The 17,873-nt window shown below is 38.8% G+C and overlaps 1 protein-coding gene across 1 annotated transcript in view; it reads right to left on the reverse strand.

The window, feature by feature from the left end:
- LOC145288265 (CD109 antigen-like) overlaps positions 1-17,873 on the reverse strand; it is a 345,184-nt gene that overhangs the window by 17,735 nt on the left and 309,576 nt on the right. The window contains exons 29-31 of the mRNA XM_080136304.1: positions 17,707-17,781; positions 12,187-12,364; positions 4,622-4,815 (exon numbers count right to left, since the gene is read on the reverse strand). Of these exons, the coding sequence (XP_079992430.1) occupies positions 4,622-4,815; positions 12,187-12,364; positions 17,707-17,781 (447 nt within the window). The remainder of the gene's footprint in view (positions 1-4,621; positions 4,816-12,186; positions 12,365-17,706; positions 17,782-17,873) is intronic.

The following is a 17,873-nucleotide window of genomic DNA, read 5'->3' on the forward strand; positions in this document are numbered from 1 at the left end:
CTTCAAGTCGCATATACAAGTTCTTGATGAGCCGTTCCACTTCTTAACAAATTTACCGAATTTCCATTACTAACGAGTACTATATTGTCCAATTGTCTACTGTACACTCTTTAACCCTTATCCTCGAGTGGCCTCTTGGCCTTGATAAGTGGTGATGCCAATGTAAAGTGTAGCTTAATCGCCATATATATTTTATAAATTACTAACTAGCTCTACCTACGTATTGAGCACTTTTGAAGTAAATACTTAAAGTTTACGCATAAATCTATACTTTCGTATATTAATTTTATGTGAGTAAATGAAGTAGTTATATATATGTATATATATATATATTTATATATCGCTATATATTTCGCTGGAACGATAAATTTGTCGCTTGTTAGAAAACAACACTACAGCTTATTTCAAACCGTTTATTGAAAAAATCAATTCAGGTAACTTGATTATGTAGTAGAGCTGACATCTATTCAAGGTAGCCGTCTTCAGCCTCAATCACCACCTCGATACGGGTCCTGAACTAGGAGCATGCCTTTTCCACAAGCGCTGACAGAAGCTCAACAAATACTAAGTGGATGGCAACAATCAGGCTAGCTTTGGTGTTGTAGGAGGTCATGTTGGTGATGCTCTCGATGTATGACCAAACAAAGTAGTTCAGCGGGTTCAGGTCGTGGGAGGAGGAGGGTTAGTGAGAGAAGGGTACAAAGTCGTAGCGCTTCTTCTGAAGCCAAGTCTGGATTTCTTTGGACTTGTGGGCTAGTGCACAGTCTTGCTGCCACACCTAGGGTCTGCCAGCAGCCACCTGATTGCACTAGGGGATCACCACACTCTTCAACACATCCAGGTACATTTTGGTGTTGACTTTCAAGCCGACTTTGAAGATGTGAACTGGCATTATTTTTAGTTCAGTTTAATTTAGCAATTCATCCCGAAGCAGCTTTTGCAAATTGCAAATGACGGTGGTTTAGTGGTTAACGACAGTTACCAATAATCTGAGTGTCCCAGGTTCGAATCCAGTTCATTCACAAAAATCATTTTCACTTAGAAGAAACATTTGATGAACGAATAATTTCACGAAATGTCAACTGATCATCTCTCGTACGATTTAACACTTAAATTGTTTTTTATTTGGGAGGGGGGGGCATATGTAAAGTCCCATATCTACACTAATAAACCAGACAGAATAGACCACTTGGAAGACATTCAATTTGTTATTGTCGAAATACTCCTAATTCAATGTATAGAGTTTATTAAAATTGGACCTCTAGATTATGCGATATGCGCACGAGCAGTTTGGCCAAATTGTATTTAAAATATAAATGTTAAAAATGAATCTTTGGAATAAACTACATATTTATATAATAAGTTATCAATGTAAGTGCAATGACGTCTTTCAACCTTGCTGGCCGTTTTTATTACAATTCTCAAAATCTGACACTTACGAGATGTTTTAGTTTTATGGACACTTTTATTTACAATACATGCATGAAATTTTAGTCCCCTTCGAAGTAATCTCCTCCAGCTGCAATGCACTTGTGGTACGATTCCAACAACTTCTGGAAGGTGCATGGAAATCCTCTTGTATGAGCGTCTGTCAATGACTCTCGTCACAACTGCTTTCATCTCTTCAACTGTCTCATAACGACAGCTTCTAAGGTTTTCCTTGAGCTTGGGAGATAAAAAAAAAAGTCACAGTGGGCAAGGTTTGGACTATAGGGAGGATGAGGAACTGTGTTGATGCCCATCTTGGCCAAATAGTCTGATCTTCTCTGAGCACCTTTGGGACAAACTTCACACAAATCTTCTGCATCTTCAGTTCCGCAAGAATAACTGTGTGTACCATTCTCACACTGTCATCAAACTGCGCACTTATTGTTTCTATAGGCACATGATGGTCCTTATCCATGAAATTCTTTATTTGGCCAATCAACTCTACTGTTCCGACTTCTTTACTCCTCTCACACCTTTCATCATCCTACACAAATTCCCTGCCTTTTTTCCTTGAATCTCTTATGCCACTCAAAAACTGATGCTCGATTCATGCAAGATGGTCCAAAAGCAGTTTGAAGCATCTTGTGCATTTCTGTGGCATTTTTTCAAAGTTTAAAACAAAATTTTATTGCATATCGTTCTTCTAAATTCTTATCATGTCCAGATTGCATTTTTAAAATTCACCAGCTGTGACAATCAGGCTTTAGTAGAGTGTATTTCAATTCCTGCTGTAGCTGTTCATTTGAACGTGAAATCATAAAAATTGGTCAGTCGTCTCATAAGATGCATAGCAATAACATACTGAATTTACAAGAGTCTATGACAGTTTTAAATGCCTGTACAAAAAATGTCCGAAAACTTAATGAAGGTTTAATCTTGTATAAAAAACAAAATGAGTCTCCAGAAAGATATTGATAACTAGTAGGCCGACCAGGATTGTCCAGTCGTAAAATATGCATATTATATTTTAATTAATACAGAAACTGAGACATGAGCATGCGAGAATTGTTTTTTTTCTAAACAGTTCACTCGAGCTGAGATTGAAATAAAAACCTAAAGACAGTGAGTCAAGTACGATAATCATTAGACCAGCTTGACACGATCTTTACAAACTGTTTTCAAACCTACTTATTCTCAACATAAAAAAAAAACTGGCATGTTTTCTGACTGTGCATGCACATTCATGAAACAATTGATAAACAGATACAAATCCGATGACCCCCCACATACCAATTTTTCAATTTTGACTCCTTAGCAGCCTTTTTTCCAGATAAAAGCCTAATAAAAAATTTTTTCCAGATAAAAGCCTAATAAAAATTTTTTTAACAGATAAAAGCCTAATAAAATTTTTTTAACAGATAAAAGCCTAATAAAAATTTTTTTTCCAGATAAAAGCCTAATAAAAATTTTTTTAACAGATAAAAGCCTAATAAAATTTTTCCACATACCAAATTTCCTACATGCTAAATTTCAAGCGTGTACATCAACAGTTTTTTTTATAGATTTAACCCAATGATTCCATTGCATGCAAGAGTGGCAACATGCAACACACTTATCCAACCAGTACTCTTATATGGCTACGAGGGTTGAAAAAAGCGTTAAAACGACATGATTCTGGTTACAGCACGTCAGATGGAGAAAACTGCCCGTATCATAAACGCCGTAACAAGAAATTGCACCATACATTGAGGTCTCCATCCGCATAATCATATTGACAATCCTTGAAATGCTCAAAGTGGGTCTAATCTCTCTATTGACAGCATATGGCAACATAGTAGTGTTATGTATTAGCCTCCCAGAAGACGCCACATGACCTTTCTAATAGTCGATTGTAAGATTGACTATTATTATTAAAAGAAGACCTCCAGTCTGTAGTGGAATGAGGTCAAAAATGGATGGTAACGTTCAATGCTGGTAACATTAAGCTCGTTTGTTTCAATAATTACAAGAAACCTCAACAACCAATAGCTATGGCTAAAGATACATTACCTGAAAATACTTCTTTTAAACTCCTTGGCTTAACGTTCACAGGGAACATGAGTTAGAGAAGATACATCGAGAGCATTGCCAAGGCTGCTGCAAAGAAGATCAAGGCTGCTACAAAGAAGATGGGCTCTCTCTACCATGCTAGAAAGTTACTAATGCCTAAAAGTATACTGTACCTTTACGAGGTCACTGTTCACCCTTGTATGGAGTTGTGTTGTCATATTTAGGCTGGCGCATCTGCTACTAGTCTCTCATTCCTGGACAGAGTTCAAAAGACAGTCGCTAACCTGATAGATCCTGAACTGTTATCTAAGCTTCAACCTCTGTCCCATCAGCGAAATGCTGCATCACTCTGCCTGTTTTACAAGTATTTCAATGGTGAACGCTCTGACGAACTACAAACCCTTGTACCCCCTCAACGGTAATACTCCCAACAAATCCGATAAGCAGCAAAGTCCCACCCCTACACAGTAGAGATCTCTAAATGTAAGGAAGCCTTCTACTTCAATAGACTTTGGAACTCTCTTCTGAGTTTCTGCTTTTCCAACTGTACTGACATGCAGAAGTTCAAGTGTAATGCGAACAGACATCTTGCTGCTCAACTCCCTACATAGTATCCCTGCAACTTATGTCCCTGATAGTACATCAAAGTGTCACTGTACCTTGTTTTGGGTGAAAATGTAATAAAAAAAAGATGTTTCTTTAAAGAAGTTATTATTATGAAAGAACATTATGATAATTATCGTAAATAATCGTGCTACAAGAACAAATAATGTTTATAAGTTTTGGAATGTAGTGGAGATATTAGGAACGATAAACAAATGTCAAATACACGAGCAATAAATTTGGCCAGAGAAATTGTGACTGAGAAGTCACCTGTTAAGTCTTTGTGTAGTCGAATGATGTAAGCACAAAGAGTTAGTTTTAATATATACAGACAAGTTAGTTGAAAGAGTGGAGTTGAAGAGGAAACATTAGATAGTCTAGACGGGACTTAGAAGTCGGGAGAAGAGTTAGTCTCTCTTATAATGTTAGGAAGCAGCATATTCCAAGATAGCTAAAATGTGAACAGAACGTAGATTCCATGAACAAAGCTTCTTTCTTAGAAGTGCACGCCTGTAGAACTCTCTTCCAATTCTTCACTTACCTGTGTGGAACTGTAGCCGCCCAAAGAATTGCGCTGAGTCAAAAGCCATTTCATGATTGGAATTGCTTCTTTCAACATCCCTTTTTCTGTAAAGGCCAATAGAACGTAGGAAGCGATTTCGATATTGCCCTGCTCATCAATGGATGACTGAAAATTGTCGTGATTATTTTTCAGCTTCCAATACTGCCTGTCACCTGGAATTATCACACAAGAAAAGAATCGTAATTATAACAATTGACTTACATCAAATCTGTCGCCAAGGTTGCTGGAAAAAATGGTTGGGTCAGTCTACTTCTCCAGAAAGTATCAAACTTCTGACACAATCCTTTACTTGTATAAAAGTCAAACACAGGATTGAACAATAGAATTTTCACTCTAGAAAAGAAGACATGATTCCATTTCTGTTTGATGAAAACCTGTTTTCTTTTTTTGTTGTAAACCATCTACTAGTTGGCCAGTTATGTACAAATCCTAAGAGCAATAGGAGCCTTCTATTATTATTTTTTATATTATTATTGTCATTCAGTCCTCATTCAATGAGTGATGTTTCTGAAAAAGGGTGAAGAAAAAGCTGCTTAAAGGTCGGTACTACTTGGTGACCAGTAGTCTGAGATGTCGGATATTTTTCTGTCTTTGTCTGTCCTTGTTGCCATGTCACTAGTAAGGGTGCTGGAGGTAAACGTTTTGTCTGGGCTGACGTTATCCGCCTGATAGTCAGGGACCCGAACCTTGGATTAACCACTAAGGAGGCTGTCCTATCAGCAGGCGCAAAGTACTGGGACTGCTGTATTGCCGTTTGGTGAGTGGATCTGGACCATGCAATAGTCTCTGTTGGGGCCTCTCAATGCCATACTAGTGGGTAATTGTTACGGCTTTACCTTTTCGTGTGCTACAAATAAAAAAAAAATTTTCCTGTCTTTTTCTCTCTTACTTTCCCTCTCTGTACTGCTCTAACTAAGTATGCCGACCTATTCCACAAATCCCAAAACCTCAACATGAAATATCTCCAGAATAAAAACTCGATTAAACCTAGAACCCCATCTTCCAGCGTAGACCCCTACTACCAGGTCTCCTTCTCCAATATCAGGGGTCTACGTTCCAACCTTCCAGAGGTTGAAACCCAATTACAGGAGACGAAACCGGACATATTATTTCTATGTGAAACTGGAATAGGGCCGACCACTTCCCTAGATGAGTTCATAATTAATGGATACTCCAATTTAACAGCTAAATCTGACTCCCAAGATCGCCATGGGCATGGAATATGTGCCTACATTAAGGATGGCTTCCCATGTGGCAGGGATATCTCTAGAGAAGATCCTAATTTACCCTATATGTGCTTCAGGGTTACACTTGCTAACACCACTGCATTTATATTTGCCCTCTATAGGCCCCACAACAGCGGAGTTACTATCTTTAAAAGCATATCTGAGAAAATAGACCACATACTGTCTTCACATCCCTCGGCTAACATCCACATCTGTGGTGACTTCAACGTCCATAACGTGGAATGGCTGACCCATTCAAATAAGACAGATGATGAGGGGAGGTTTTGTCATGATTTTGCCATTGCTTATGACCTCACTCAGATTGTTCGCGAACCCACCCATGTGCCCGATACACCCAATCAATATGCAAGCCTCTTAGACCTTTTTCTTTCAACTTCCCCTGAGCTATGTTCATGTACCGTTCATTCTCCTTTAGGATCCTCCGACCACTCCGTCGTATCAGTTAAGATAAAAACAAAATGTAAGAAGCCATCAGACGTACCCCTCCACCGTACTGTATACCGATACTCTATGGCTGACTGGGATAGCTTCCGTACATTCATATCTGATTTACCTCTGCACTCCATGTTTAAAAAGGAAGTGTCCTCTATAGTATCAGATCTGACCGAATGGTTAATTGTAGGCATAGACCAATTCATACCATCTAAAAAATTCCAACAAAAACCCAACAGCCAGCCATGGTTCTCCCCAGAATGTGCTGCTGCTATCGCGCACAGAAATCACTTTTTCCATAACTACCAACGTAATAGATGCACTGAGACTAAAGCTGCTTTCACGACTGCCAGCAACCACTGTAAAAGAGTAATAAAAAATGCAAGAGAGCTATATGCCCAGTCTGTTAAATCCAAGGTAGCTGATCAGCGGCTAGGTTCCCACCAGTTTTGGCAAATAACAAATAGGATCCTGAACAGAAGTGTGCGTTCTATCCCAACCATTATCAATGGACCAGAGGTTATCTCGTCAGCGTCAGACAAGGCCAAACTATTTGCAAAGAACTTTGCAGCTAATTCTACCCTATGCAACGAAGGCCATCAACTCCCCATATTTCCTCCTATAACACAGAACAAGCTAGGTAACATACAAATATCCGTGCATGAGGTCGCCAAGCTAATAAAAAACCTAGATTCCAGTAAAGCAACTGGCCCTGTGGCATCCCAATTATAGTGTTAAAAAAGGAATCAATATTAAATAGAGAAATAGTCAACCACCTCAGCAGGAATAACCTTCTTAGTGACACACAATATAGTTTCCGCTCTGCAAGATCTACCGCAGATGTGCTGACGGTTATATCCCACAGGATTAGTGAATCTCTTGACAAAGGCTTCCTTTCTAGGGAAATTGCTCTTGACATATCAAAGGCTTTTGACAAAGTATGGTATAAGGGTCTACTTCACAAGATTTCCAGCTACGGTATAACTGGAAATGTTTTCTCAATCATTAAATCATTTCTCTCCGATAGGCTCATAAGAGTAGTGGTAGATGGACAAAAATCGGAGGCCTGAAATATAAATGCTGGAGTCCCTCAGGGGTCAATCCTGGGCCCAACTCTCTTCCTGATCTACATCAATGACCTCCCTAAACACATACTTAAATCATTCGTTGACATCTATGCTGATGACACGACCATCTACGGCAACACATCAAAGGCTGTAAATGACGAAGTTCTCTCGGATTCTCTCTCCTCTGATCTCGAGCGCGTGGTTCAGTGGGGGAAGATGTGGCTAGTTACCTTTAATGCATCTAAAACCAAACTCCTATCCTTACATCATCAACGCTCTGATCCCCAGCTGGCATCAATTGTGATGGATGGCTCTCGTCTGGGTGAGGCCCCGTGTTTTGACAAGCTTCTGGGTTTGACCTTTACTCCTGATCTGAAATGGAACACGTACATCAAGTCTGTTGCCAAGGTCGCAGGAAAGATGGTGGGATCCTTCTACCGCTCCAGAAGATATCTCACTACTGATGCAATTCTCTATCTATATAAAAGCCAAGTACGGCCAAGGATGGAATACTGTTGCCATATCTGGGCAGGAGCTGCCAAAAACAGCCTATCATGCCTTGACAGAGTACAAAAAAGACTTTGTGGTTTAGTGGGGGATGCCCTTTTCTCTACCCTGCAACCCCTCTCCCACAGAAGAGACGTTGCGAGCCTATCCTTGTTTGATCGTTATTTTCATGGCAGATGCTCGTCTGAACTCCAATCCCTGGTCCCCCCTCGCCAATCTTTCACGAAAAACACCCGTCTAGCTGAATCCACTGTGAAAAATTTCCCCCACTCTATATCTGTGCCTAAATCAAAACGCGGATTTCATGAGCAAAGCTTCTTTCTTAGAACTGCAAGCCTGTGGAACTCTGTTCCGTCTGTCTGCTTCCCTCCGGACTACAACTTGGATGTCTTCAAGTCTAATGTTAACAAATTCCTAATGAACCGCCCCCCTAATTAAACACTTCATAAAATCTCCTCACTAACGTGATGTACTTGCAATAACCCTTATCCCTGAGTGGCTTCCGGGCCTTGATAAGTGGTGATCACTGTGTAAAAAAAAAAAAAAATTATGTCTGGAAGTGATAAAATATTCAACGAGCGAGATTAGTGATGCCCCACTGTACGACTTATGCTATTGAGCCAAGTTAAGGCAATAGGACCATCGCTAGCACCCTCAAAATGCATCGCTGGATTGCTACAAATAATAAGGACATGCCTAGGGTGATGAAAATAAAGGCGTGTATCAAGGCAGTGATTGAGGTTGAAAGTGGCTACCTTGGATGTCAGCTTTACTACATAATCAAGTTACCTGAATTGATTTTTTCAATAAATGGTTTAAATTACGAGAAGTGGGTCAGGGGCATTACTTATTGCACATAAGTAATGCCCCTGACCCACTTCTAGTTGTCTGATTTAGCTGAAATTTTGCATGTGCAATGATTTATATCTCTACGGGTTATGTGGAAAATTACATCTCTGAACAAATTGTGGTTTCTGTTTTACAGGTGTTTGAACGGAGTCAGGTGTGAAATGAAGCCTGCTGAATGTCGAGCAGTGATCCAGTTTTTGTATTTAAAAGGACGTACACCACAGGAGACTTTTGATGAAATGAAAGAAACTTATGGTGATAATGCCTGATCATATGACCTTGTAAAACGCTGGCATCGTGAATTCAAACATGGCTGGAAGTCTGTGGAAACAGATCCCAGACCTGGTCGCCCCCTCCCTTCTGCCATTGATGAGGCATCTGTCCGTCAAGTTGAGGCTGCCATTTTGGAAGATTGGCACATTACTATTCGCCAAATACCCCAAGATGTCAAGATTAGTACAAGGTCTGTGGAAACTATCATTCATGACCATTTGCATATGCATAAGGTTTCTGCCAGATGGATTCCCAGGTTGCTCACACCATTTCAGAAGCAAGAACGCGTTGAGTGCTCAAGGATGAATTTGGAGATGTGCCAAGAAGATGAGTCAAAGTTTTTCAGAAGACTGATTACACAGGATGAAATCTGGGTCCATCACTATGATCTAGAGACCAAAGCCCAGTCAATGCAGTGGAAGCACTTGGACTCACCACCTCCAAAGAAGGCAAGGGTGCAGCCCTCCGCTGGCAAGTTCATGCTCACAGTCTTCTGGGACCAGGACAAAGTAGTGGTGACAGATTTCCTGGGAAAGGGTACCACAATTACAGGAACCTATTATGCTTCACTTTTGATGAAATTAAGGGAAGCTATCAAAATCAAGAGGCGGGGCAAGTTCAGCAAAGGTACCCTCCTCCTGCAGGACAACACTCTGGTCCACAACTCATATGTCGCCAGATCAGAAGCATGGGCGTGTGGTTATGAAATCCTCCCCCATCCTCCCTACTCTCTTGACCTTGCACGCTATGACTTTCACCTCTTCCCAGCCATGAAGTTATTTTTTAAAGGAAAGCGTTTCCCAGATGATGCAGCCTTGATTTCTGAAGTCACGTCATGGTTGGAGGACCAACCTGAGGTGTTCTACAAAAACGGTCTCCAGAGCTGCATCAAACGATGGGAGAAATGCATAACTCTGGGTGGTACCTATATAGAGAAAGACTAATAACTGTGCCAAGTTTCATTGCTCTATTGCTATGGGAAGTGGGTCAGGGTAATTACTTATTGCACGCCCCTCATAAATATGTAGTGTTGTTTTCTGTATGGTAACAACTTAATCGTTCCACCCTTTATGTCTTGAGGTAAAGTACTGTCGCCATATATGGGAGAGGAGCTGCTCCGAGTACTCTTTCCTGCCTTGACAAAGTCTAGTAGGTGAGGTCCATTTCTGCTCCTTACTAACTCTTTTTCTTACTGAAAACACATTATCATTATTTTCAGGGCAGGTACTCGACTGAGCATCAATCTTTAGTTCCCTTCCCTGTAAAACATTTGCAACAAACACTCGTCTTGCTACAACCACTGTCAAGACTAAGTTGTTCTACTTTAACAATTACAAGACGCCTCTCCAACCACCTATAACACCCGACCTGAGAATTCTTCCTTCAAAATCCTCGACCTAACATTTGCGGGCAATATGAACTGGAACAAATAAATTGAGGACATTGTTAAAGCTGCTGTAAAGAAAGTGGGTTCCCTCTATCAAGCTAGAAGACTACTTACACCTGAGAGTATCCTGTACTTCTACAAGGCCACCAGTTTAATATCATCAATTTCTTCTTGTGATTTGTTTGTTTCCAGTTCAGTTTTGGTCTTTTTTAATAATACTGAAACATTTGGTTGGTAATTCCCTCTGGGGCTAATCATGTCCTAACCATAACCATAACCATAACCCTAACCATAACCATAACCATAACCATAACCTAGACACTATTTGCAGATAATCACTCTAACCCCCATCACACCTCAATTGAAATGAATCATTTTCGTCTTGGGGAAGCTCCATGTTTTGACAAAATTTTGAGACTGACCTTCACTCCTGATCTGAAGTGGAATTCATACATCAAATCTGTTGCCAAGATAGCTGGGAAAATGGTTCAATCACTCTACTACTCCAGAAAGTATCTAACTGCTGATGCAATTCCATATCTTTATAAGAGCCAGGTACACCCTGAAATGGAGTACTGTTGCCATGCCTGGGCAGGAGCTGCTCAGCACATCCTATCCAGCCTTGATAGAGTTCAAAACCAGCTTCGAAACCTAGTAGGTGATGCCTTTTTCTCTTCCTTGCAACCTCTTTCACACAGAAGAGGCGTCGCATACCTGTCTCGGAATTTCCATAGCAAGTGCTCGACTGACCTCCAATCTATGATTCCCCCCCCCTTGCCAAACTTTCACAAAAAACACTACAATGATTTTCCCCCACTCTCTATCAGTGCCTAAATCTAAACGCAGATTCCATGAAAAAGGCTTCCCAGAACTGTCTACCTTTCACACCTGAAAGTATCCTGTACCTCTATAAGGCCACCATTCGCCCATGTATGGAGTATTGCTGTCACATTTGGGCTGGTGCATCTGCTGCTAGTCTCTTGCTCCTAGACAAGGTTCAAAAGAGAGTCGCCAATCTGATAGGCCCTGAACTGGCATCTAAGCTTCAGCTTCTGTCCCATCGACAAAACGTTGCATCCCTCTGCCTGTTCTACAAGTATTTAAATGGCGAATGATCTGATGAACTGCAGACACTTGTGTCCCCACGACGTAAGACACCCTCGACAAACCCGACAGGCAGCAAAATCCCACCCCCACGCAATAGAGATCCCTAGATGTAAAAGATCTTTCTACTCCAGTAGTTTCTTCCCCAGAACCGCTAGACTCTGGAATTCCATTCTAGGTCCCTGCTTCCCCAACTGTACTGACATGCAGAATTTCAAGTGTAACGTGAACTGACATCTTGCTGCCCAAATCCCAACATAGTGCCCCAGTAGTTGCTGCCCCTGATAGTAGCCCCCTACACCAAAGTGGCAATGTGTCTTGTTTGAGGTGAAAATGTAATAAAAAAAATTTTTTTTTAAATTAGGAAGATTCTAGGGATCAAATGGAGTGATTGAACTACCAATCAAGAAGTCAGAAACTGCACTAGCCAACAGATAGTATTGTCAATAATTGTTTATTTTTTTGTTGGCTCAACCCATAACAAGTAATACAAGAATTAAATTCCAAGTTATTAAACTGTTGTGTTAAATACATTCGCCTTCCACCATTTCTCATCTCTTTCACCCTTTCTCGTTCTCTGAAAAACATTCAGCCAGATCTTCAGCGTTTTAATATTGCATACAGATGTAGCTGTAATATATATAACTGTTGACTGACCTTCTTTTGTCGATTGGTGTTGAATCTTTGCTTCTAATATCTGAAAGTATTTGTCGTCTCCCAAAAGGCTCATGGCATACAACAGAATTCCCAACGAGTAGGAATCTTTCTCCTCGTCAGAATCAATCCATTCCTTCAGGTTCTTCGTAAGAGCATCCACTGCCTGCTGATATTGTTTCTACAAAACAATAAAAAAGAAAATAAAAATATCAGCTCATTTCAAATTTAAAGAAATAAACAATTACAGAAAAGAAAATGTGACACACACACACACACACACACACACACACACACACACACACACACACACACACATATATATATTACATATATGTATGCATATATATATGTATATATATATATATATATCTATATATCTATAAAAGTGAACGTGTCTGTCTGTCTGTGTACATTTCCCTACGCAATAACTCTGTCAATTTTTAGTCTATAGACTCGAAATTTGAAATACCGCGTACTGAGATTTGGGAAAATCGATGTGACGGGTGTCAGCCAGAAATTTGGCTGTTAAAGGGTCAAATTTCAACGATTTGACCTTTAAGAACTCTACCAAACTCCTCCGACAATTTTGGGTCTAGACACAGCATACACCGCCAAACACCCGGGCAACGCCGGGCTGAAATGCTAGTATATATATATATATATATATATACATTCATATATATACATACATATATGTAAGCAAACATATTTATAAAGCTGACCCGTGACGGTTACCTTACAATCCTTCAACTGAAGCAAGAGGTTTTATTTCAGGCTCTTTATATCAATTTTAGAATAGCTTGGAATTAAAAGCTGAAAAAGAAGCGCAGCTAGCAAACGCCTCATAGAGGTAACTGAACAATGTGCTATGTGGCTCTGGGTTAGAAGAAATACCGCATGAATGGTAGCAAGCGTCCACAGTGTAGTTATCTCTGTGAGATTTATTTATTCATTTATTTAATGATTTTCATTTTTTTTTGTTTAATTTATTCAGAATAGTTTTATTTTTATTTATTTATTTCCTTTCTTTCCTCCTTTATTTTTTATTTTATTTTTTTCTATTTTTCTATTCTTTTCGATATGACCGCGCCTTAACTTAATGAACTTGTTAGACGCAGTCTTTAAAATTTAAACGTCACGTGCACAAAGCTGTTGCTCGTTACAGGAAACGCAAAATCATTAAACATTTTTATTGTATTCAGCCGTTCATTCATATACAAGCCTATAAACTAAGTTGTTTCTTTCAAAACTCAAAATATTCTGTTGTTCGCTTGCTTCATGGCGAGTTTCTGGTAGTAATTTTTATCCTCTGTTTTTATGTAATTTAACTACTCAGAGCAGCGGTTAGATATGAATAAATAAAATAAAGTTCTCATTTAGATAGGTCAATATTGCAATACTAAAGCTTTACATATTTTTCTTTAAAGATACCAGGTTATGAGGAAGAGATATTCAACAATTTACGCATTTTCAGTAAATTTTTCTTTTATTTGTCACAACATTTTGTACAAGAGTTTCAGCCCCGTATATGTCTTCATAGGGGCTGAAACAATAAAAGAAAACTCTCTTAAAACGAGTAAATTCTTGCGTGTCTATCTCTATTAACCTGGTATTTTTTAAGAAATATCTATCTATCTATCTATATACTAAATACATATGAATATATATATACATATATATATATATATATATATATATATATATATATATTAAATATATAACTACTTCATTTACTCACATAAATTAATATACGAAAGTATAAGTTTATGTGAGCCTGAAGAATCCTAGAGTGTATGAAATGTGGAATACAATGTGGAATTTAATCGCCACATATATTTCATAACTTACTATATATATATATATATATATATATATATATATATATATATATATATATATATATATATATATATATACTAGACTAGAAAAAAAAAGGTGGTAGTAAGAACCCGTATCGGGAAGAAGGAAAAGAACGAGAAAAAACGTAACGTCTTTGCTGTTATGACCAGCGCCAACCCGAAAGTGACGTAGGTTTAAATTAAGGCTAGACAATCGAAAAGAGGGAATGACTTTAAAAAATATCGACGAAAAAAAAAAAACAACCTCTCCCTGTAGAGAAGTGCCCAGTTGAGGGTGAAGAAATTAATGTTTTTAGCCAATTTTTCGTTTATATATATATAGTATATATATATTTAGGGTGTATGTATATATATATATATATATATATATATATATATATATATATATATATATATATTAAATATATATATATATATATATATATTAAATATATATATATATTTTTTTACTGAATTAATTTAGGATATCATGCATAAATATTATACAAAGTTACAAAATTTTATATAATAGATTTTTTAAAAATGTTCCTGGTTTAGAACAAAAAAATTAAAGAAATAAAAAAAAGAAAAAAAAAAAGAATTCGTCTTTGCAAGCCAACAACCGCCGGGTTCGAGATTACCACTTTCACTGACCTTCGTCTGTCTGTCTGTCTCGCCGCCGATCTCACCTGTCAACTCCTTTTATACATGTCTCCCGCATGATTTCGTGTTATTTCGCGTGACTTCCACCAGAGAACACCTTTTAAAACTATGGGCGCCATCTTGAGTTCTCTCTCTCTTTCGCCCAACTTCGCCCGACACACACGCGGTAAGAATTCTGTTCGTTTGATCTGTTTTCCCCTTTTTCTCCTTTCCTTCTGCTAACTTTAAACAACACATACAAATTAAATAAAGGAAATAAATTGACAAAAGTTAAGGAACGATCTTGTAAAGCCTTGATTGTGAACAAAATATCGACAGAATTTAATATTTGGTAACCATCTTATTTTCAACGATTTCCCTTCATTATTTACTTATTGGCTTTCTTTTCTGAGCCATTTCTTCAATTACCTTCTAACCATTTTCTATTGGATTTAACTCGGAACTTGATTCTCTCTCCTCTGATCTCGAGCGCGTGGTTCAGTGGGGGAAGATGTAAGATGTGGCTGGTTACCTTTAATGCATCCAAAACCAAACTCCTATCCTTACATCATCAACGCTCTGATCCCTAGCTGGCATCAATTGTGATGGATGGCTCTCGTCTGGGTGAGGCCCCGTGTTTTGACAAGCTTCTGGGTTTGACCTTTACTCCTGATCTGAAATGGAACACGTACATCAAGTCTGTTGCCAAGGTCGCTGGAAAGATGGTGGGATCCTTCTACCGCTCCAGAAGATATCTAACTACTGATGCAATTCTCTATCTATATAAAAGCCAAGTACGGCCAAGGATGGAATACTGTTGCCATATCTGGGCAGGAGCTGCTAAAAACAGCCTATCATGCCTTGACAGAGTACAAAATAGACTTTGTGGTTTAGTGGGGGATGCCCTTTTCTCTACCCTTCAACACCTCTCTTCCACAGAAGAGACGTTGCGAGCCTATCCTTGTTTTATCGTTATTTTCATGGCAGGTGCTCGTCTGAACTCCAATCCCTGGTCCCCCCTCGCCAATCTTTCACGAAAAACACCCGTCTAGCTGAATCCACTGTGAAAAATTTCCCCCACTCTATATCTGTGCCTAAATCAAAACGCAGATTCCATGAACAAAGCTTCTTTATTAGAACTGCACGCCTGTGGAACTCTGTTCCGTCTGCCTGCTTCCCTCCGGACTACAACTTGGATGTCTTCAAGTCCAATGTTAACAAATTCCTAATGAACCGCCCCCTTAAGTAAACACTTCATCAAATCTCCACACTAACGTAATGTACTTGCAATAACCCTTATCCCTGAGTGGCTTCCGGGCCTTGATAAGTGGTGATCACTGTGTAAAAAAAAAAAAAACTCTGGGCTGGCCACTTTATTAGGGCGAATCCTTCTTAGTTAAATAAAGTCATAATTTTCTCAGCCTTTTGGCAAGTTCATTGCATAAAAATGGGAAATACTTGAAGGTTATGATGTATCTTGGAACCACATTGATATCCCCATGCATGATGATGATGATGATGATGATGATGATGATGATGATAGGGGGGGCAACTCATCATTCTCTACCCAATCACCATCAAACGTAACATTCACACATTGAGTAAAAGGTTTTTCATCTATTCTCCGGCGTATAAGTTTGTCATCCAAAAAACATATTAATCTTTGTATTCGTCAGTGCAATGAACCATATCCCATTGTACCTCAGCCTGAACAACATGTTTTCTTGCATACTCCAAGCATGATTTTGGTTTCGCTTCGAAGCTGGAATATGGGCCTACAATCCTGCATTTTTTAACTTGCAAGTTGATTACAAAAAGTATTTGGGGAGATTCATTAAAAGTGAACTTAATTAGTCTAACTTGTTTGAAGTTAAAGGAATAATCATGCTGTAATATGTGAGACAATAGTGCATTTAAGAACTCGTCATTTTTTATATTTTTTCATAATATTCATCAAGGCCTTTTCTTTTATAATATTCATCAAGGCCTTTTCTTTTATAATCAAGGCCTTTCTTTTTTCACATTGAGTTTAACCAACATATAAAGCTCGATTATATCGTTTGTAGAGATCGCATGAAAAACTAGTGATCTCAATTATGTCATTAATATGCTAGACATCTGAAAGGTCACACATACCATGTAAATGTAATTAAATTTTATCTCGAAAGGAACAACTTATGTCAAAAGTTGCTGCATTAGTTTAACCGAGCAGATATCCATGAAGACTGACCATCGTTTGAGATGGTGGAACTCAGGAGGAAAAGATGGCCGATCTCATTCAAAACTTCTGTGAGCAGTGTGACACTCTCAAACAGACAGCCATCACATAACATTATGTGGACATCGGGAATGTAACTTATCAAACAACACTTCTATTGCGTTAATTCGCAGACATCAGATTGAATATGCATCTGGTTTTGCACCGATTATCACAATGCCATTATTTCAACACACTCATCTCATTTCTAGAAGAAGGAGGAGGAGGAGGAGGAGAAGAATATAGGTTCTGAAAAATAGTTCTTGAAAAATTGCGTCCCACACCTGATTTTAAGGTACGCCTGGGTATCATAAAAGCAGGTTGCTGGGGGGAATGAATAGAAGCGTTCAGACCTGTGTAGAGTGAACATCGTCAGACTTTCCCGAACTTGTTTACATTGGACTTGAAGACAACGATATTGTAGTGAGTCAAGAAGCAACTATATTCTAGCCGATCAAGAAATAAGCCAGCAGAATAATGTTCCAAAGGCGGGCAGTTCTAAGAAAGAAGCGTTCAGACCTGTCTAAAGTGAACGTCATCAGACTTTCCCAAACTTTTTTACATTGAACTTGAAGGCAACGATATTGCAGTTGGTCAAGAAGCAAGCCAGCAGAACAGTGTTCCATAGGGGGGGCAGTTCTAAGAAAGAAGCGTTTAAACCTGTTTTAAGCAAACATCGTCGTACGACTCAGACTTTTTCGATTCAGATTCAGGGCTAGGAAAAGGAGCACACAAAAGACCTTATTCATTTCTGTTTTCTCTTTGTCGTTAAATGTCACTTACCGAATTGTATTCTTTCGTTTCCAAAAGTGTGATAAGAATGTAAGCGTTTAAAGGAATGTCTTTGGTTGCGCCACCCTGAAATGGTAACATGAAGAAGAAATTATTCCAAGAAAAGATTAACGATTGAAATGTAATGGTGAAGAATAAAAGAGAAAATGGTAGAAAGC

Source organism: Euprymna scolopes, chromosome 2 (genome assembly GCF_053919585.1).
Source record: "Euprymna scolopes isolate OS-2025 chromosome 2, ASM5391958v1, whole genome shotgun sequence".
NCBI classification, from domain to species: domain Eukaryota; kingdom Metazoa; phylum Mollusca; class Cephalopoda; order Sepiida; family Sepiolidae; genus Euprymna; species Euprymna scolopes.